Here is a 21855-nt window from a genome sequence, read left to right on the forward strand (position 1 = left end):
ATAACATATAAAATTCCAGAACGTTTATTGATAAGTTTCTTACAATGTATGGTTTTTCACCAGTATGTGTTCTGTCATGTCGTTTGAGATCACCAAGGTTTGCAAAGCCATGTCCACATACTGTACATTGATATGGACGCTCACCACTATGGACACGATGATGTGTCTTGAGATTGTAAGATTTATTGAATACTTTACCACAATATTCACAAGGGTAAACCTTGACAGAAGATACCACATCTACAGCAGGGCCGTACGCAGCGGGGGGGCAGGGGGGGCAGCTGCCCCCCTTATGGGAAAGCCAACTTGCAATTTCTAAAATGTAGTAGATTTTGTAATTGCATTCACGCAAACGTTAGGAAACAAGGCTCAATTCAAAAAATATTCGATATATATATATTGAGTTCAGTGGAATGTCCACCACTGTCCATAACTGTCCATAACTAGGTACCAGGCTGTAATCGGTAAACACAAAGACCGCCATTTTGAATTATTCATATACTTATAAACTTATGAATTATGGAACCAAGTGCTAAAAAACTACGTCAAACAACTCTTCAATTTCAACCAGTCACTGCTATAAACTTAAACAGGTACGAATCATTGTTTTTTTTTCGTGCACTAATATTTTTCTATGCTAAATAATGATTATTTAGCAAAAATGAGACCCTAATTTTGTTATGATTTTGCAAATATTATTTGTTGATTTTGTTCTAGTTTCGAAGCGGAAATTTCCAGGCCAACACCTGATAATGATATCAGTCTGCCTTTGTGTTCTACTAAGGAACAAAAACAAACTGCAACATCGGTTGTTCATGATATCAATGACCCTTCCTTTTATATTTCAAAAAAGCTTTCTGATGACGATAAACTATCTTTTTTGACATCCAAGTTCCTTTTGCCCGAATGTTTTCAGTATCCTGTTACAGCAGGTAGGAGGTTTAACTCGTCTTGGTTACAAGACAGACCGTGGTTACGGTATAGCATTGTAAAGGACAAAGCATTCTGCGCATACTGTATTTGCTTTGGGGGAGAGAAAAATAACTTTTCAAGAAGTTCATCTACTTTACATGTCTCTCCATTTGTGTCATGTGGATTTGGAAATTGGAAGAAAGCGACCGGGAAAAATAGCTACATCAATAATCACATGTTAAGTGAAGCCCATAAAGCTGCAGAAGAAATGGTCTACTATTTTCTAAGCACCCGTCAACCTGGAACAGATATTGCAGCAAAACTTTCTAAACAAATATCTGAGCAACAAGTTCGCTCAAAAATGGGGTTATTATCTATTATTGACACAATTATCAGATTGGGAATGCGAGGAATAGCCTTAAGAGGAAATTGGATTAAGAAAAGGGGTGAGGAAAATGGCAATTTGATTTTTTTTCTGAACTGGAAATCAGAATTTGACAAAACTTTGAAAGATCATTTGCAATATTCTCCAAGGAATGCAAAATTTACATCTCCTCGCATCCAAAATGAAATCATTTCAATATGCGAGTCCATAATTCGAGAGAAAATAATTGCCAAAATACAGACGTATTGGAGTTTAATGGCAGATGAAACAACAGATGTTTCCTCAACCGAGCAAATGAGTATATGTATACGATTTGTAAATAGCAAATTGGAAGTATGCGAAGAGTTCTTGGGCTTTGTCAAGTTAACAAAGATGGACGCACAGTCCGTCTATGATGTTTTGATTCCAACATTGGAAGGATGGGGACTGGATCTGACTGCTCTTGTTGGACAAGGATATGATGGTGCATCCGTGATGAGTGGGAGCAAAAATGGTCTGCACAAAAAAGTGACTGATCACTATCCAAATGCAGTTTATGTACATTGCCGTTCTCATGTGCTGAATCTAGCACTTGCGGGCGCTTGCACAGGCATTGATTCCATTCGGGATTTGTTCGACAATGTAGGGAAAATTACACGTTTTTTAGGAGATGGCGCAAAAAGAAAGCATATATTTGTAGAGATTGCAGCCACTGGGGTTGATGACGAATTAACAGCTTTATTGACTGAAGCTGATGAGGAAGATGAGAATAAAGAAGACGAAGATGAAAACGATAAGGAAAATCAAGGACAGGTGAACGACGAGGAAAGTAGCAACGATGAAGAACAAAAAAGCGATGAAGATGGAAGCAGTATTCAGGATCATGGCTTTAACAAGTCGAAAAAGGCAATTTTAAGAGGAACAAAGACAAAAACTGTACCAAAACTTTGTCCTACAAGATGGAGTTCCAGGGTGGAAACACTTTCAGCACTGTTAGCTAAATATTCTTCTGTACTTAAAACACTCGAACAGATTGCAGACCAAAGTAATGGGGAACCAAGGGGCAACGCTAATGCATATATACGCTTAATGGAATCTCCTCAATTCATCGTGGCTCTCGTTGTAGTACAATCCATTTTAGGATTTACAGCAGAAGTCACCAAAATATTGCAAGCAAAAGAATGCAATCTTGGAGAAGCATACGCAGAAGTAAACAGGGCAAAAGAATGTATAAGAACTGCACGAGCAGATGATTCTTGGAATAAAGTATGGGAAAGAATTCAGACTGTGGGAAACGCTGTTGAAGTTGAAATTACAAAGCCACGTACTGCAAGAAATCAGCGCCATCGCGCAAATTCTGGTAACGCAAATCAAACTTGTGAAGATTATTACAGAATTAATGTCTACTATCCCTTCATCGATCGGGTTGTTGAGGAGATTGAGACAAGATTTGCTTTTGAGCACAAGGGATTGTTAGCTGCCCAAACACTTGTACCAGTCTATCTGAAGACTCTAACTGTTGCAAAATTGGACGATATAAAAGAGTTCTTTGGAAAGTTTCTTACTTTTACCCAGCTAAGTGGTTTTGATACGGAAATTGTACGATGGAAACAGAAATTCGTCGATGTTCCTTTGAAAGAGAAACCAAAGAATGCGTGTGATGCTATAACAAAGTGTGATGCTGCATTCTATCCAGCAATTAGTAAGATCCTAACAATTTTCTTGACAGTTCCTGTTGGAAGTGTGTGTTGTGAAAGGTCATTTTCAGCACTTAGGCGCCTTAAGTTATGGACACGAGCGTCAATGGGTGAAGAACGCTTAAGTGGACTTGCCATGCTTATGATTAATCAAGATTCTTCGAATATTCCAACCGCAGACGATGTTTACGCACGAAAAGCAAAATGGCGCATATAATGTCGTGATGATGATTCACCAACAAGACGTACAATGACAATTTTGTTTGGCCCAATCATGAACTCTAAATACTGTGCTTTTACAGCACTTCTTTATATTTGGGTACCGTATTTAAAAATCTGTGTGGGATACACTGATTATATGTTAATTAAAACTCTATGACGTAATATTCTATTGTATACCAATAACCAATCTAGTCAGCAGGATGATGCTTTAAATTCCCGGACGTCGATTATTGTTATTCTAATTCTAAAATATTATTATGAATATGTCGTGAGTGGAACTTCACTGCCCCCCCAGCTCAAAAATCCTGCGTACGGCCCTGATCTACAGCACAAAAGAAAGATTACTATGATGCAAATTAAGGCGTGGCCAGTGAAAAATAGGCCTATCATGGAGCAATAATAGGTGAAAAGCATATTCCTTTATAGTAAAAAATATCTATATTGGAGAAATAATTACATGTCATTTCAGTTGGCGGCTGCTTGCATACCTGAAATTGCTGTTTGCAACTTTGGTTCTGTGTTGTCAATGCACAGTCCAGCCACAGGAGCAGCTGTAAGTGTCTCATCCACACCAATAGTTGTCATTTCTATAAAAAGTGGTGACAGTGTAATAGGATTAAATGTTACAATGTCGTTGCAGCAAGACATTGAGCAGGATTTACCTTGATTTAAAGACGTTTCAACATCACATTCATGTGCTATAACGGAACTATCTATGTGCTGTGAATTATTCACATTTTCCAATGGCTGTGTACTTTGTGACATTTGAGATAAAACACTTGCCACATTTGTCTCATCTTCACTGCATGACATTTTTGCTGTTAAAAAATTTCTAAAAAAAATTACAACACAGTTTTTGCACATTCTTAGCTAGCAAATTAAGCTCACAAATGAAATGTTACCAAGACTGTGTTGTTCCTATCCAACTACCTTTTGATTATTTGATATGAATGTTAGCAAAATGGAAGACCATGTATACATGAATGTTTTGTTCAATATTATTGTATTCTTTACTAAGGTGTGGTGACCACCTTTGCAAATATACTGTGGTAAGCATGCAATATTAAATGTACTATGGTAAGCAATTGCCATATTGTATCAACAACAGAAACTAAAGTTTAAACGGTAAGAATGCAAACAAGTGGTCAATGTGTGTAATACGTAAGCTTGTTTAAACACAATTTTGGACCAGCTAAGGCTTGCCAGACACAGTTTTGGACCAGCCAAGGCTTGTCATTACAAAAATTATTATTTAACCCATTATTTTAACAGACAAAGTGCATAACTTGGATTGATACTTCCAATGGGTGCTAGCTAGCAGCAAACTTTATTAGTATTGCAGCAAGCTTTATTAGTATTGCATCACATATAAAATTCCAAAATATATGACACAAGTTTAATAATATTGTAAGAAAGATATATCATGGTAATGAGGCAAATCAATATAATTCAAAAGCATCAATTCATCCATAAACTGATATATTCAATAGTGACTTTTAACTTCTCACTGTAAAATATGACTGTAAAAATGAATCACGACTTTAGGTACAATTATGTTTTACAAAAGGGCAAGTCATGATACTGTTGTCAAATGGCGCTGAAAGTGTTAAAGACATTGATAATAATGTTGTATTTAAAATATTGCGAAAACGTGTTCGCTAGCAGCAAACAAGAAAAACTCTTCATCATTTTGAACTTCATTTTCTGCACGAAAGTCGTATTAAGCAAACATCTGAGCAAACAAGAATTGCAGAAATATATCCATACAAATTTACCTGATATTTTACCTAGAATATCAGATCTCCTAAGCTTTGAAACCGCGCCTTGTACAATAAATCAATAACCAAATCCAATATGGCCGTTCTTCCAATACTCTTTATGTCCTTTTCATTTCCAAACTACAACAGTTTTGATTGGTTTATGATACCTTAACCAAATAATAAAAGTCTAAAACAAAAATCGGAAACAGCTTCTGTGTCACTGTGGTTGCCAGCTGCGACATACGAAATCTAACCTGTGGTTCAACGATTCATTTAATCATTCCATCTGAGCCTCAGGTTATTGTCTTTAATATTGACGTGAATCAAGAAAAGTCAAAAGCTTTGTTAGCGGTAAATTTGTATCAATCCGTTTTAATACTTGTTTACGATTTCATTAAGATAATTTTATAAATATAAAATATATGATTGTCTTGTGATTGTCCTGCCCTCTTGGTAACAAAATATTTTTCTTACATGAAGTATCCCGGAAGACCCTGAAGGAAAGATCAAAGGAAAGAGAAAATATAGAAGCAGCAATAGGAGTGCAGTTTATGATTGAAAACTTTGTAAATGCCATGTCACATTTATCGAAAGCAGTTCTACTTGCGGCAGGGGGATTTGCCTTTAGTATAATTTTGGTTGTTCATATGTCCCAAGAAGCTGACAGGAAAAGATTAAGGGAAGGAGTAAAAAGGGATTTGGAGCGACAGAAAAAGAAAAAGGATAAAGAAGTAGTGGATATATAGACACATAACTAATTGAGATGTTGAAAAAAGGATTCAGTTTCCTAATGGCATTTAAAGGGTCCTAAAAGCATATTTTGGAAGTATTAAAGACATCTTTCCTGGTGATAGAGCTAATTAATTGGAGCCTGTTAAATAATGTCAGGCAAATCCCACTTCCCTCATTCCAGAGACACAGGAGCTTTATGTACAACTAAAAGATTGTAAATTGTTCTTGGTATTGTTCTGACTATTTAAACAAGTTCCAGTTTTGTTAATTATCTCTCTCACCATTAGAAGTATTTTCTATCACTCTCAAATAAATAGTAACATTGTTGCATTGGGTGTATTGGACAAGTATGCCATATTCTCTATAAATGTACCATTATTTTATGTTATTGATTTGCTAACATTGCTATATCCTACACCTATACATGATAATAGTATGTGTGTATCACATCCTGTCATTGTCTCATCGCTCTCTTCTTTTGATAAACTTTGCACCTTGAAAACCACGCCAAAGAAATCACGTAAATATCTTAGAAATTGTATCCTTGAAAAGAGAAATGCAAAAAAAATATTAAAACTTTAGTGTATCATGCCAGCGTGGGTACTTACAGACCTACAAATGGTCATTTCTGTTCGATTTACTTCAGTTTCCATGATTTGAAAGTTATCCAATAATTTCGGATTTAGTAGCAATAAGCAAAAAGTTGTGCTTTTGTGCATTACGTGGCTGTGGATATTAAAATGGCATAGATATCCAAATGAGATCAGAATGCTGACCACTATGGCCAAAGAGCAATATTAATGATAGAATTTAGGATTAGCCAGCTATTACTAAAACATGGCTGTATAAAGTGTACGATTGTTGCGATTGTTTGAGACTTGCATGAAAGATTAATGTTTATTTTTCGTCGTTGTTTTAATATTTTACATCTTACGTGTGTGGTGATAGTGGTCCAGTTAAAATTTTCGAAACATCACGTTGACCAAGAACCATAAAAAGCAAAGGCAAACATTGATGTCTTGAATCCACACAGCCACCCTAAATTGAATTCAACGATATATAGATTATACTATAGTTCTCTGGTGCAAACATATACGGTATCTTATGAATCAGTACATCACATGTATTCCACCCCAAATACTTGTTAGGTAATGCCTAATGCCTGACTTCCACGTGCTAGTGCAGCAAAAGACAACAATATCTTCATTAAATAATCTAGCATAATTATATCTAAAATACTATTATATAGAGAACATCTAAAAATATTCTAATTCTAGTCTACCCCAGTAATTCCTTTTATACAGAAGGTAGTCGGTAAATACTTCTCAGGTACACGTCAAAGTCACTCGGTCTATGTGTAAGCACGACTGACGTCCTCGAGTCAAGAATCCATCGATTTAACTGGTCTCATCTTACCCTGTATATTTCCTCCAGAAGCGACATTGCTGTTTGTCTTCCAAGATCTTCAGGTGAAATAACATTTCCTTCTGTAGCTGGTTTTGATGAACTTTCAGCGCATAATAAAACTCCTTTCGTTGATTCAGCAACGAGAGACAATCCAAAACCTGGGGACCTGTTTCAGAATGAGGGTGAATACTCTAGGCTCTAGTACTGAAGTACAATTAATCCTTATCCAACTCTCGTATCGTTACGGTTTAAACCATCGATACACTATGTATTGTGAGAGTATTTCATTATCAGAAAAAAAATATCAAAATTCTTTAATGCCGTTAGAAAAAACTTTAATCGGCTGACATGCAGTTTCACAGCGCATTTGGAAAATATTAATATTGATTCATATTGTGCTAAGAGGAGTCTGGTCGGAATCATTTGACAAAGGCTGCTTCATACATGCAACTTCCATTACGCTTTTCTTCTTTGACAGATAGAAACGAGTGAACAATTATGAATCCTCTGGGTATAAGTGCACATATCTACTCGCATTTATAATAATAACACATGTAATGCTTTGTTTCTATCGAAACAAAAAAATCGCACAACAGTGGCGGCAAAAAACCGACCGTTTAAAGTGGCCTTACGTTAGTGGCTTATCGTTATATCTTGGTACACTTTTCCAAATCGTAAAATTACCTTCCAGCTTGGCTTCCTTTGCAGTGGTCTGTGTAAATATAAATGTCTGATACGCATTTATTTAAAATTTCTCTAGCAGCATCAACGATTCTGTTGACCATCGCAGGTGAAACTCGTACAGAATATCTTAAAGGTGCATCAAGGATAATACACGCAAATAGATACAACTGTAAAGCAGAAACAACTGAATTAGAAAGTTGTTTCTGCTTGATATAAACAGGACTAGACAATTTTGTACTGTACTGCACTCCACGAACGTGATTGTCATCAAGACGCTACAATCCGTTCACAGGTTGTAACAACTTGATAGCAACTAATGTTCGTGGAGTGGAACACAACATTGTCCAAGCTATATCTACAGGAAACGACTTGAACGTTTTAAGCTGTGTTAGCAGTTTACTAGAAATTACGGCAAATTGGCAAACTCATAACTTAAAACATAAAGCGTTACTATGCATAAGGAACAGGTAGAGCTAGCATAAAAGCTATTGATCATAGGATACGCCAATCCTCGTATTCGTTTGATTTTTCCAGGTTCTGTGAACTGCAAGGGTCTCAAGGTCCGTCGGACAGGACATGAAAATATTACTTCTCCTCCTCCGTTTGGTGCAGCTCCTCTCTTTACAATCTAAAAGTACAAGAACTTCAATAACAATAATAAAAACAATGATGTTTCTTTGCGTTGAACAACTACGGCTCAAGATTGATCTCGTCATACATTACCATACAGGACACCTTCAGACACTGTCTTTCTTTCATGCATCAAATGTCACATAAAAACAATAGATGAGCAGTTAAGATGCCTCATATATTGTTGTTTCGAGGTGGTTTATGTTCGGCAAAGCCTTAAATAAGCCTTAAATAAGCCTTAAAACTCCCAATATCATTCCCATTACCTTCAAGTCCAATCTTTCATCACCCAACAAAAATCGTTTCATTAGAGGAATGGTTACTGTCTTTATAATATCCACCTTTCAGATTAAAAAAAATTAAAATTTAAGGGGGAAAATGACCATGAAGATGTATTGTAAGTGAGAAAGATAAATTACCAATTAGCAATTGGACACTAATTAGCAATTTCCAACACTGTACTACTTACAGATGGGTCTGCATCATCATTTGTTACACCTCGTAATGTCAATTTAAGAGGTTTTTTACAAAATGGAGCTAGACAAACAATACTCTCTAGAAAGTAACCAACTGATCTTTGAATGCTGCAATCATGATCCACAGTTCCACCAATAAGCAAGCCAGGTTTATAAAATATTGATGTACCTTAAATAATTTCACTCAAGCCATTAGTAAAAAAATAACATAGATTTAAACAGATGTTTAGCCTATGAACCATCATCAAATTTTACGCAGAAGATATCTGGCATAGGCTACACAGAATGAACCCTAGTAATTAGTAAACAAGTCTAAGAACTGAATGGATACCCACCCGTTTCGTTGACTTCAATTTTTGAACCATTGGTTAGTTTATCTAGCAGTCTTATGAATCCAGCCTCGAAATCTACAGTCAAGTCATAAATAGCATTAATTAGCAGGGCTTGGTACACTATAACATACGGCTCTACACAATTTACTTACGGCAATTCACAATTAGAAAAATATTGAGTAATACGACTGAAATGAAAGAAGATACTTTCGTACCTTTAAGACCAGGATCATCATCGTATGCCCTGATATTTTTTATTCTTAATGATTTTCCGCTCAAGGTAGAAAGAATCAATCTTTGGCGATAAAAATTACAACCTTCGTAAGTCAAATCTGCCGCCATCTTGTTTTTGCATACGGGAAACGATTAACGATGACCAGTTCACGCCTCTATCCTTAAAATAAGGATATGCACGCTGGTTTAATATATTTTGAAATTAGAAAAGTCAGAAATTATTTATCTTATCAACGAAGATGTCTAATTTGAAACTAGAATAACCGATTTAAAGTGAATCAGGTATTTTCATTGAATTTTCAAGATTTTTATTTGGTCAGAAATAGGGAATATTTAAGCCTATTCCAAGGAATTTCCTTCCAGGAACTCTTGCTGCCTGCTTGCTGCCTGAAAAAATGGCCGACGACGAAGGAGTTGATGGGTTAGTACTATTTGTTTGATGAAAACTTTACATTTTCGGTTGTAATAACGTTCACTTTTTCCTCAGATTTGACGATGATGTAGAACAATTTGATGATGAAGAACCACTTGATGATGTTGATGATTTAGAGGTACTTAACTTTGATTTGAAGTTTTATATGTTAGTTGTTATACATTATAAGCACAAGGTTCTAGACAGGAAACGTCTCCATGCTGCATGTATGCAAACCTTCATTTACGGAGGGGAATTCCGCGCCTCCCACCTTTTAGTTGATCTTTTTTGTAAAGCTTATATTACAATGATACTCTGCTCATTGATAAAATTACTTTCTTACTATTCTAAGCCTGTAGGTGATGGAACTGGATTTGAAATTTTGCCAGAGGGAGAAGAGGGCACTGAATCAGCACGACGAGTGACAACACCTTACATGACAAAATATGAACGAGCAAGAGTTCTTGGAACAAGAGCTTTACAAATAAGCATGGGTGCTCCTGTTATGGTGGAACTTGAAGGTGAAACTGATCCACTGCAAATTGCTATGAAAGAATTAAAAGCTCAGAAGATTCCTATCATTATTCGTCGATACATGCCAGATGGAAGTCATGAGGACTGGGGAATAGACGAACTCATTGTGACTGAATGATACTGTATCTAGCGATTTTTAAAAAAATATGTAATGGTTCCATTACTGGAAACCAATGGAACCGTTCCAATACTGCAAGCAAAACTACGATGGTCCTAAAATACACACCACCTTTAATATTCTTTTTGTCTGTAAATCTTATTAAAATACGTCAGTATTTGTTAATAATTCAAATTGCAGAAACGATGGCTAGATTACTCAGTTCAATGGTGGAGATCTTGATTTAAAAGTTTAAAACTTTAAACAGGAATTTAATAGTAGAATTCAGTAATTTAATAGTAGTTTCTACTTTCTAGACTGATTTAATCTGGAGCAATTCTCTCTCCTTTCTGAGAACTGAGCTGTATAGCAGTATATAATTTAATTTTCATGTTGGGAAATCACAGATTAGCTGCTGTGGTGGAGTAGACTGAGCCACAGGGAATACAACATACCCCTAACCCCCCCCAAAACCACCAAAGAAAAAACCTACTGACAGTAAAGGTGTTCAGAAAAACGCAAAAACTATATATTGAAAATATTTGTAAACCATTTTATATGCGTTAATTCCGGATTCCAATCAAAATCTGACTCCAGTAATTAAGTTTGTAGCATGTAAAAAAAACAGTTAGGAATACGAGATAGTTGAGTAATTTTTGAAAGTAAAAACTGATGCGGATAAAAAGACATGTTATTTATTATTCTAGAGGTACATTTTTAATATAGGACAAGTAAGACGACTGCTTCATCTGCATTAAATAGATTGTTTAAATATTCACGAAGGGTCACAAGACTAATGACTAATATATGTTATCTGCGGACTGGCTTTTTTTAGATATGAACTACAGGGTGTATAAAAAAAAATGTCCTAAATGTAAAATTTCCGTTTTGCAGGATATTTTGTAGAATTTGGCAAATTTTTGTGTTCCTAGAGATAGTTAAGACTTATCTGGTATACCTAGGCCAAGTTTGGTTTTTCATTAACAAAATTATGTTACCGGGGGGGTGGTTCCTTTCCACTGATATTGAGAGGGCTTGCGCGCGAAAATGTGAAGCTGAAATTGAGATATTATTTAGCTGTCTAAAAGTAGGAAAGCTTTTTAATAAACTCCAGTTTCAGGAAAAATAATGCAAACTGGGAGCAACGCGCGACCCCTAAAAGTGACAAATATTTCATTGCGCGCAGTGGATTAAATGCATGGTTGATTTTAGCGTGACCGATCTCATGCAAAGCTGGGCAAATGAATAAATTAAAGCGAGAAACTGAACAAGAAGACGAAGCGATTTAATAATAAGATTCTTATTCTTGATGTTAATCCTCAACATTTCCACTATTTCTTTCTAAGCAAACTGCGGCTCGTCTGAGCATGGTAAACACTGAACGGCGAACCACATTTGTCTGTCCTGCCTCAAACTATCCATTTCGTTCGAAATTCTTTCTTGCAAATCGCCTACGCTACCACCGGCAAATCTAGGCGAATGGACAGACAAATGGTTCGCTGTTCAGTGTTTAGTATGCTCAGGCAAGCAGCAGTTTGCTTAGAATGAAATGGTGGAAATGCTGAGGATTAACATCACGAATAAATCGCTTTGTTTTTGTGTTCTGTTTCTCGCTTTAATTTATTCATTTGCCCAGCCTTACATGAGATCGGTCACGCTAAAATCAACCATGCATTTAATCCACTGCGCGCAATGAAATATTTGTCACATTTAGGGGTCGCGCGTTGCTCCCAGTATGCATTATTTTTCCTGAAACTTTGACAGTTTATTAAAAAGCTTTCCTACTTTTAGACAGCTAAATAATATCTCAATTTCAGCTTCACATTTTCGCGCGCAAGCCCTCTCAATATCAGTGGAAAGGAACCACCCCCCCCCCCCCAGTAACATAATTTTGTTAATGAAAAACCAAACTTGGCCTAGGTATACCAGATAAGTCTTATCTATCTCTAGGAACACAAAAAATTGCCAAATTCTGCAAAATATCCTGAAAAACGGAAATTTTACATTTGGGACATTTTTTTTGATACACCCTGTAGTTCAAATTTGAAAAAAACGCCCCAAAGACAAACTAAACTATTCCTTTTTTTGTATACAATTTCTATTCGACGATTCCCGAATGAGTTTCAAAGCTTTTTTGTGTTTACAAATATCCACCAAACCACCAGTTGGTTGTAGAAAGCGGACCAGAACTGCAACGGAACTTACGGTTGTAAATATCGTAGAAACCAAAATTATCTTCGGACGAAAACGCACCTTGAGTGGGAACAAACTGACACCCGGCACTGAAAGAGCTATCGATGTGAGGGGCGAACACATTGATAACTTGCCACCACTTTGATGTACATTGGGCGCACTGATGACCACGGATATTGACATATTCAACTTTCTTGCAAATACCACGACCCAGAAATGTCATAATGTCGAAATCTGTAAACTTTGCTCTGACGTAATCTGTGTAATCGACCTTGTAAGAAGGAAAGCTGCAAGTTGATCTCCAATGGGTAGACTGTGACTTGAGATGAGTCATTTGAGAAAGGCTCATACGATAAAGGTTCCAATTAGGGGAATTCTCGTTCACAGGTGCGTCTTGCCCCAATGTTCTCCTAGTCATCTGGTTCATATTTCTGTTCTTGAAGGCGTAAGACATGACCAAAGTCCAAGCTGATCCAGCTTCTGAAGTCATGTCACAGTAAACTGAGATTAGGTCGTTGGTTTGGAAATCATAAATGGTATAATAACCATCAGATTTGAAACCTTTTTTGAGGTGATCCAGACAGCTTCGAGGAGTGATTTCAAACTGTAATAAAAAGTACAACGTATTTTCTGCATAAAAAATGGTTAGCTTTTTCAGCTTAATCGCTTGAATTCCTACACATGCCACATGATAACTCGATGCCAGTGTGCACGGCTTAGCAATATGAAATGAAGCTGACCTTATCCAATGTCTTGGACTCCACTTTCACCCCAAACAAAAACAGACTGCAGAATAGAATAACCATTTTTGAAATCATGATCATTTTCTCCGTATTGAATCTAGATTTGTAATTTCTTTGTAATGTGTTGACTTGCTGCTTGCTCTGAGATCCAAAGAACAATGGTTGATAGCGGGAGCGACTGTTATTTAACATCACTGTAAATTAATGCCACGTAGCTGCATGTTATTTTGAGCACACTGCTGAAACGAAGAAGTGAGTTAGTCTCAAAGTTCGATTGTTGTATGCAATTATATGACAAAAAATTATTGCTGAATTCTCAACTTCCCACGTAAAACGTCAAATTTCTTGACAACCACGAAAACAGCTAAACTAGGCCGCCTAGCTATAGCCATCAATATGGATTACTGCTGCTTGGTTCATTCATTGACGATTTCAATGGACGGTGTAAAGGAAAAAATAACGGTTAATAACCACCTTTCTTTCTGAGCGAACCTTGCTTGAAAGGTTGTTTTTCTTTCTTTGCCGTTGCACTTTCAAGCAAATCATTACACAATACTTAACTCATTGCAACTTGATCTGATCATCTGACTGCCTGGTTTATGTCTTTGGAATCTCCGACATTTGCGGCAGCAAGGTTTGAAGGATAACGTTCAGACGATTTTATTCTGTTTTTATACCGGTTTAAAGCTTGAATTTTTCACACCAACATTAACTTACACCGAGTTAGGCCCAGTTTACACTATATATAAAATTTTCTGTGATCATAGAGTTGGAATTTTCAAACAACAAATCCAAAGTTTTAAAAGATTTGTTGAAAATACTGGAGTGAATTGTGACCCTAATTAATACTAAGTTATTTTATCCTAATATTCAGTACAAAATGTTTAAAATTAAAACTTTGGATTTAACAACGCAAAATTGCAAATGTGATCACAAAACTTTGACAGTGTAAACCGGGCCTTATGAGAATAACCGGGCCTTATTTTTGCAGCAAAAAAGAGTCATGTTTATATTCTCTACATTTTCATGACAAATGAAATCAAATGATCTCTATTTACTCATTTGAGTCATTTACTTTCATTTCCTAGTATTAAAAGACGAAATCAAACTATTGAATTCATTCACTGAAATAGTCTAAATTATAGCTACGAGGTTTAACTATTGTTTTATTCAACATATAGTAAAACTTACGAATATATTAATGTTATCACATGAAAAGCTATTTTACAAGTTCCTTTTTATATGTTTTTAAACAAGCTATGCGATTATGCCCAAATCAGTTTCAAAGCTTTTTGCATTTCACAAATATCCACCAAACCACCAGTTGGTTGTAGAAAGTGGACCAGAACTGCAACGGAATTTACGGTTGTAGCCATCAAGGTAGAAACCAAAATTATTTTCGGACGGAGTAGAACCTTGAGTGGGAACAAACTGACATCCACTGAAAGAGCTATCGATGTGAGGGGCGAACACATTGCTAACTTGCCACCACTTTGATGTACATTGGGCGCACTGATGACCACGAATATTGACATATTCAACTTTCTTGCAAATACCATGACCCAGTAATGTCATAATGTCGAAGTCTGTAAACTTTGCTCTGACGTAATCTGTGTAATCGACCTTGTAAGAAGGAAAGCTGCAGGTTGATCTCCAATGGGTAGACTGAGACTTGAGATAAGCCATTTGAGAAGGGCTCATACGATAAAGATTCCAATTAGGGGAATTCTCGTTCACAGGTGCGTCTTGGCCCAATGTTCTCCTAGTCATCTGGTTCATATTTCTGTTCTTGAAGGCGTAGGACATGACCAAAGTCCAAGCTGATCCAGCTTCTGAAGTCATGTCACAGTAAACTAAGATTAGGTCGTTGGTTTGGAAATCATAAATGGTATAATAACCATCAGAATTGTGGCCTTTTTTGAGGTGGTCCAGACAGCTTCGAGGTGTGATTTCCACCTGTAACAAAAAATTACAGCGTCAGTATTTTTCTGCAGAGAAAAACTTCATTCTTTGCTGGTGGCTCCTACTCATTGATCTATCGATGCTAAAAGCAGTGTGCGCGGCTTAGAAATATGAAGCTAACCTTAGTCAATGTCTCGGAGTCTACTTCCATGCCAAATAAAAGGAGACTGTAGAGTAGAAAAACCATTTTAGAAACCATTCTCTTCCTTTTGATTTATTAAGGTCTTCTGACACTTCTCCAAACGTTAAACTGAATTACTCTGTTTGCTCTGAGAATTAAAATACATTGATCTATTGTTATATATAGACAACTTGCATTCTAACGTAACAATGTCGTCAGCCTACGTCATTATACGGGCGTGCGCGTCAACATCGAAGGACAAGGTTAAAAATTTTCATTCGAACTGAAGTGAGTATTAATTTTCAATTTTGGCCTGGCCTTTTTCGCGCACGACGTATCCTTGAACAGGATTCACCTTATTGGCGTTCGGTTGATTTATTAATTAAGGTTATTAATTAATTCTCCAAATGTTAAGCTGGATTATGCTTTGCTCGCTCTGAGGGTCGAAAAACGAAATGCGGCAATGATCGATTGTTTTTGTACCCCTTTGATTCCAACAATGTCATCAGCTACGTCATTACGGAGTAATATGAGATACGCGCGCGCGCACTGCCAAGTCAACAAGGTGAAAATCCAGGATTAATTTTTGCTTTTTTAGGCTTATTCTTAATTCAAAGCAAAGCGTGCATCGTCTGTGGTAATTTTGTATCATCTTAATTATTGGCGTTCAATGGCTCCGATTCAACTTCCCGCTTTTTTTTGCTAATTTTAATCATTCAATTGCCTGATTACAGGCAGCTGCGGCTGTGAGGCAGTAGTCTGGCACATTCCGTAAACCAGGGCGTTTATATACTAGTAAAGGCTGCTTTCCACTTACGCGTTTTTTATGCGCACGCACACGTACGAAAAATTTTAAATGCTTTTAAATTTTTATTATTTAACATCTAGGTCAACTAATGCATACTAAAATGCGCAAAAAAACTAAGTTCCTTCCATTTATTCACTTAGTTTTTACAAAGGTAGCTAACATGTGTAAGGATTTAGACTTTTACGTGCGTGTACGTGCGTATAAAAAAACGCGTAAGTGGAAATCCATCCTAAGTGTAAGCGCCCTGCTGTAAACAGTGTAAACGCACTCGATCAAAACTAAACGTCTCTGTACGCATATTTTTTCTACTCTACCTGGTTCATATACTTTGTAGTTTGTCGTGAAAATCATGTTCTCCTGTAAGTTATGGTATGTTATATACATATATTCATGTGTTGAAATTAATTTACAATACAATAAACTTTATTTCAAGAGGGTAACACTAATCACAAAGTATTTCAGTTAAAATATGTGCACTTTCAGTTGTGATGAGGAATCACCTATCAGCATATCAACGCAAACGGATGTAAGAACGGGAACGTGCAGTGAGAGGGAACTACGTGCATAAATTGCGTAAAGGAAGTTCCCTATTGTTGTGGTACGCGAGTGTGTCAAGAGTTTATTTTTTCTTATTTTTTTAATTTTTTTTTTATATCATGTTATATTCTAAACATGTCCTTAGTTTCCAAGACACAATGCGTGATAGCGCACAAGTCACGGGGTAAAGAATAATCCTTTTTTACGATGCATTTGATGTAAGGAAACTGGACGTCTGATTAGTTATTTTGCTCTGCATGATTTGTAGGAAATGAAGAGAAGACAAGATTAGAATCAGAGATTTCTTCCATTTACTGGTTGCTTTTAAATGAAAATCCTACCAAATAAGTTAGTTCAAAATAGTGTCGGGTTAAGTGGGTGGATTTGGGCTTGGATTTGGACTTTGCAAGGTCTTATAGGGTCCGACCCACGTGGATTACTGCAACCTAGTTCAACGAGGTTCCAATGATCCAACGATCTTTAATAACGTTGCTTTATATATTCTTCCCTTCTAAATTCGCGCGATTTTCAGAATTTTTGACATGCAGGGTAAACTACCGTAGAAACCAAAATGATTTCAGTCAGACGAAACAGAACCTTGATTGGAAATAAACTGACAGCCACTACCGGAAAAAGCTCTCAATGCGAGGACTGTGCGTATTGATAACTTGCCAGCACTTTGATGTACATTGGACAACTTTTTTGCAAATACCATGTAAATGTCACGTCAATATCCGTAAACTTTGCTCTGACGTTATCTGTGTTATCGACCTTGTAAGAATTAAGGAAAGCTGCTTAAGTTGATCTCCAATGTGACATGAGTCATTTGTAGACCGTTTGAGGTGGACCAGACAGCATCGAGGGGTGATTTCCACCGGTAACAAAAAAGTACAATGTCAGTATTTTTCTGCAGAAAAAAATTCATTCTATGCTCGTGGCTCGATGCCAGAAACAGTGCGCGCGGTTTAGAAATTTGAAGCTAACCTAAGCCAAATAATGTTTGGGACTTTATGCCAAATAAAAGCAGATTGTAGAATAGAAAAACAATTTTTGAAATCATTCTCTTCCTTTTGATTTAGTAAGGCCTTTGCTCTTAGAACCAAAATACAGTGTTCAGTAAATGAAAATATATAAAAGGCATGGTAACTATATATAGCATCAAGGTCAAGTTGTAACATAACAAAGCACGTAATAAGCAATGTTCTTCCTTTAACGTAGATCTTAAGTTATGTTCTTCCTTTGACGTAAGTCCTAAGTTATGTTCTTCCTTCAAAAACACTATTAAGATTTAACATAAACCAATCTTTAGTAAAAGTGCAATGTTTTAAAAACTTATTTTCAAACAATAACCCTTCAGCTTAATTCGTTGCTGCTTTCAAAGGGGTCATTTATAGGAAGGAGTAAAAAAAGAAATATTGTTTATAATACTGATAGATGTCATTATAGCTAACAATATTTGCAGTCTCCTGACCGACATATGTGTTTTGTAAGGACTGTCTTGAATGAATATACAGATAGTTGCTCATGAGTATCTTTCGTTATCATTTCGTTAGGTAATGCATTCCAGGCGTAAGCTCCTCTATAAGAGAAGATCTTTTCATAAAAGATCTATTAGATTTGTCGAGAAGTAGCCTGCGCCTGTTGCCTCGTATTTGATGATGAACGTTCTCGCGATATGCGAACATGTCGCAGATGTACCCTGGTGTAATACAACGGATAGCTTTAAACAGTGTCGTTCCCAGGCTCTTTGAAGTATTTTGCGGATAAAGCACTGAGCGCGCGGGGGTGCTTGGGAGAAGCCTGGAATTTTCTAATTGACTCCACCCTAGATTTTGGAAGATTGTATTTGACCTTGTCTCATATAGTTTGAGCCAGTTATTATACGAGCGGCTCTTTTCTGCATTTTGCAGAGCCTTTCTAGATTTGTTTTGTTTCCGTCGTTCCAGACTGTTCAACAGTATGTAAATAAGGTACTTGGCGTTCAGTGGTAACTTGTTTGCTTCTTAGCATCTGTTAACATGAGACAGGTCAGAGTTTAGTTATTTAACAACCATTGATTTGCACAATTTAAAAGCGCTGTTTCTGTGGAATGGTTTGGCCGAAATCCTGATTCAAATTATATTATTCGCATTAATGTATGAACTCAATTGGTCGTAGATAATTTTTTCTACGATTTTTGCAACTACAGGAATGACGGATATATGTCAATAATTCTGACCCCCTCCCAATTTAAAGTAGCTTGTTTGGAATTTTATCATTGGTGCCATCAAGAAAAAAAAAGGAAACAAAGAAAACAAAAGGTAAAGACAAAGAAAACAAAGAACTAGTGTGATATTGTTTGGCCTCAAATATGCAGCTATCCACCAACCCTCAATCGATCCATGTATTTTGATTCTCAGAGAAAGAACATAATTCAGTTAAACGTTTGGAGCAGGGTTGATAGCATATTAGCTAATAGCATATTTGAGGCCAAAAAACATTACACTAGTTCCTTATTTTCTTTGTCTTGGCCTTTTGTTTTCTTTGTTTTCTTGATAGCACCAATGACACATTGGCCTCAAACAGGGGCAATATATGCACTTTCGGTGTTGATAAGGAACCGCCTGTCAGCATATCTAACATCCGCTAAGTCGTGCATAAATTGCGTGTAACTCTGGTGCTGGCTGAGAAGAGTCAGAAGACCTTAATAAATCAAAAGGAAGAGAATGGTTTCTAAAATGATTTTTCTATTCTGCAGTCTGCTTTTATTTGGCATGGAAGTAGAGTCCAAGACATTAACTAAGGTTAGCTTCATATTTCTAAGCCGCGCACACTACTTCTGGCATCGATACAAACCACGAGCAAAGAATGAAATTTTTCTCTGCAAAAAAATACACTGTACTTTTTTTACAGGTGGAAATCACTCCTCGAAGCTGTTTGGACCACCTCAAAAAGGGCTACAATTCTGATGGTTATTATACCATTTATGATTTCCAAACCAACGACCTAATCTCAGTTTACTGTGACATGACTTCAGAAGCTGGATCAGCTTGGACTTTGGTCATGTCTTACGCCTTCAAGAACAAAAATATGAACCAGATGACTAGGAGAACATTGGGCCAAGACGCACCTGTGAACAAGAATTCCCCTAATTGGAATCTTTATCGTATGAGCCTTTCTCAAATGACTCATCTCAAGTCACAGTCTACCCATTGGAGATCAACTTGCAGCTTTCCTTCTTACAAGGTCGATTACACAGATTACGTCAGAGCAAAGTTTACAGACTTCGACATTATGACATTTCTGGGTCATGGTATTTGCAAGAAAGTTGAATATGTCAATATTCGTGGTCATCAGTGCGCTCAATGTACATCACAGTGGTGGCAAGTTACCAATGGTTCTGGTGCTCACATCGATAGCGCTTCAAATGGCTGTCAGTTTGTTCCCACTCAAGGTGCAGTTTCGTCCGAAGATAATTTTGGTTTGTACGGTGAATACAACCGTAAATTTCGTTGCAGTTCTGGTCCGCTTTCTACAACCAACTGGTGGTTTGGTGGATATTTGTAAAAGCTTTGAAACTCATTCGGTGTTCGTCGCATAGAACTGAGTCGTAACAAAAAGGAATAGTTTAGTTGTCTTTGGGGCGTTTGTTTTTCGAATTAGTCATGTGACCTTTCATGAACATTTAAACAATCTATGTAATGCAGATGAAGCAGTCGTCTTACTTGTCCTATATTAAAAGGGTCTTAAAAATGTACCACAAGAATAATAAATAACATGTCTTTTCATCCGCATCAGTTTTTACTTTTAAAAGTTACTCAACTATCTCGTATTCCTAACAAACGTAATCACTGGAGTGGTGTGCGGTATGGATATGTTCTATAGTCGCTTTAATTAAGGAATCATGAACAGTGACGTAGGAATTACAGAAGTGTATATTGGAGCCTGGTGGATCTTTGATAAGTCTATAAGTGATTGCTCTATATTCTATATCTATTACTCTATATTACATTAGCTATCTCCAGAATTCTTTACAAGCAATTGATGTGCAACTTGTTCAGGAAATGTTTCACTGAGGGGCAGTTCACATGATCCCGCGTATCCGAGATTTAACAAAATAAGTTAACATTATCCTGGCAGCGGTGTAATCATCCCGACATCAGCAAGGACACTTGACACACTCGATCACTCCCAAACCCTAGGCCTACGTTACGCTGACAACACATCACAACTACAATCTATCACACACAACAACAGTAACAAATAACAATACGGAACTTCCTTTACGCAATTCATGCACGTCTTATATTACATGAGCAGTTCCTTCTTCTGCACTGTTCCCCAGGGGTCATCCTAAAAAATTTACTGCCCATTTTATGGCTGCTTCAAGATCCAGCCGTGTGTTGCTGGAGCACGAGTCCTCCTCTGGATTGTAATGGACAGCCGCTCCGAAGACAATTTTTAAAATTGAGCTATTCAAAAGGGGAATTTCAGGATTCTGAGAACATGCACGTTTAGGGGGAAACGATTGGTGTATAACAAAGATTTTGATAGTAAATTTTGTAAAATCACAATCTGGGAAGTCACTAAAGTAATTCAGCTCTCCATGGATGTTTCCTATTTTTTCTGTAGGTAACTATCTTGGGAATTCAACATTTTCAATTCAAAACTCAATTTTGAGAACTGCTCATTTTAGGTTTTAGAACTCAGTACCATTTTTGCATTATTTTCTTACATCATTTACGTTGATATCATATCATATCACATGGATAGTTGTTTAATAAACGGCAACTGGCTGGTACTAGGTGATATGGATAGTTGTTTAATAAAGACAAACTACTAGGTGATATGGATATAGTTGTTTAATAAAGACGAACTACTAGGTGCATGGTATGGATAGTTGTTTAATAAAGACGAACTACTAGGTGATGTGGATATAGTTGTTTAAAAAAGACGTACTACTAGGTGATATATGGATAGTTGTTTAATAAAGACGAACTACTAGGTGATATATGGATA

General features: G+C 36.6%; 6 protein-coding genes across 10 annotated transcripts in view; 2 read left to right on the forward strand and 4 right to left on the reverse strand.

Annotated features, from left to right (window-relative positions):
• The window catches only part of LOC114526411 (zinc finger protein 184-like), an 11442-nt gene extending 6391 nt beyond the window's left edge, over positions 1 to 5051 (reverse strand). Inside the window, exons 1-4 of one of the 4 annotated variants that reach the window (XM_028548008.1) lie at positions 4971 to 5051; positions 3858 to 4013; positions 3684 to 3782; positions 44 to 240 (exon numbers count right to left, since the gene is read on the reverse strand). In XM_028548008.1, coding sequence (XP_028403809.1) covers positions 44 to 240; positions 3684 to 3782; positions 3858 to 4008 — 447 coding nt within the window. In that variant the 5' untranslated portion in view covers positions 4009 to 4013; positions 4971 to 5051. Of the gene's footprint in view, positions 1 to 43; positions 241 to 3683; positions 3783 to 3857; positions 4815 to 4970 lie in introns of those variants that run through there. The other 3 variants (XM_028548007.1, XM_028548006.1, XM_028548005.1) reach the window with 3 other exon arrangements.
• Positions 5052 to 5668: 617 nt separating this feature from the next.
• On the reverse strand, positions 5669 to 9561 carry LOC114526412 (RNA 3'-terminal phosphate cyclase-like protein). Its single transcript, XM_028548009.1, has 9 exons — positions 9432 to 9561; positions 9220 to 9291; positions 8878 to 9053; positions 8675 to 8749; positions 8282 to 8406; positions 7779 to 7904; positions 7104 to 7260; positions 6622 to 6725; positions 5669 to 6230 (listed from the first exon to the last, which is right to left on the reverse strand). The coding sequence occupies exons 1-9, from the start codon at positions 9556 to 9558 to the stop codon at positions 6068 to 6070; spliced, it is 1125 nt and encodes a 374-aa protein (XP_028403810.1). The 5' UTR covers positions 9559 to 9561; the 3' UTR covers positions 5669 to 6067.
• Positions 9562 to 9662: 101 nt separating this feature from the next.
• LOC114526356 (DNA-directed RNA polymerases I, II, and III subunit RPABC2-like) lies at positions 9663 to 10770 on the forward strand. Its single transcript, XM_028547940.1, has 4 exons — positions 9663 to 9732; positions 9814 to 9871; positions 9938 to 10001; positions 10215 to 10770. The coding sequence occupies exons 2-4, from the start codon at positions 9846 to 9848 to the stop codon at positions 10512 to 10514; spliced, it is 390 nt and encodes a 129-aa protein (XP_028403741.1). The 5' UTR covers positions 9663 to 9732; positions 9814 to 9845; the 3' UTR covers positions 10515 to 10770.
• A 1754-nt stretch (positions 10771 to 12524) lies between these two features.
• On the reverse strand, positions 12525 to 14090 carry LOC114526392. Of its 2 annotated transcripts, none has more exons than XM_028547981.1 (3): positions 13904 to 14090; positions 13427 to 13665; positions 12525 to 13290 (listed from the first exon to the last, which is right to left on the reverse strand). In XM_028547981.1, exons 2-3 carry the CDS (start codon positions 13619 to 13621, stop codon positions 12634 to 12636), a joined length of 852 nt encoding a protein of 283 aa, XP_028403782.1. In that variant the 5' UTR covers positions 13622 to 13665; positions 13904 to 14090; the 3' UTR covers positions 12525 to 12633. The 2 variants fall into 2 exon arrangements, with proteins under 2 accessions (XP_028403782.1, XP_028403783.1); XM_028547982.1 differs by having other exon boundaries at positions 13427 to 13668.
• Positions 14091 to 14368: 278 nt separating this feature from the next.
• On the reverse strand, positions 14369 to 15666 carry LOC114526401. Its single transcript, XM_028547993.1, has 2 exons — positions 15513 to 15666; positions 14369 to 15385 (listed from the first exon to the last, which is right to left on the reverse strand). The coding sequence occupies exons 1-2, from the start codon at positions 15588 to 15590 to the stop codon at positions 14729 to 14731; spliced, it is 735 nt and encodes a 244-aa protein (XP_028403794.1). The 5' UTR covers positions 15591 to 15666; the 3' UTR covers positions 14369 to 14728.
• A 3889-nt stretch (positions 15667 to 19555) lies between these two features.
• Positions 19556 to 20593, forward strand: LOC114526241. Its single transcript, XM_028547777.1, has 2 exons — positions 19556 to 19640; positions 19750 to 20593. Exons 1-2 carry the CDS (start codon positions 19563 to 19565, stop codon positions 20401 to 20403), a joined length of 732 nt encoding a protein of 243 aa, XP_028403578.1. The 5' UTR covers positions 19556 to 19562; the 3' UTR covers positions 20404 to 20593.
• Positions 20594 to 21855: the final 1262 nt, after the last annotated feature.

The sequence above is a fragment of the Dendronephthya gigantea genome, unplaced genomic scaffold (genome assembly GCF_004324835.1).
Source record: "Dendronephthya gigantea isolate DGI-Jeju-01 unplaced genomic scaffold, DenGig_1.0 000038F, whole genome shotgun sequence".
NCBI classification, from domain to species: Eukaryota; Metazoa; Cnidaria; class Anthozoa; order Malacalcyonacea; family Nephtheidae; genus Dendronephthya; species Dendronephthya gigantea.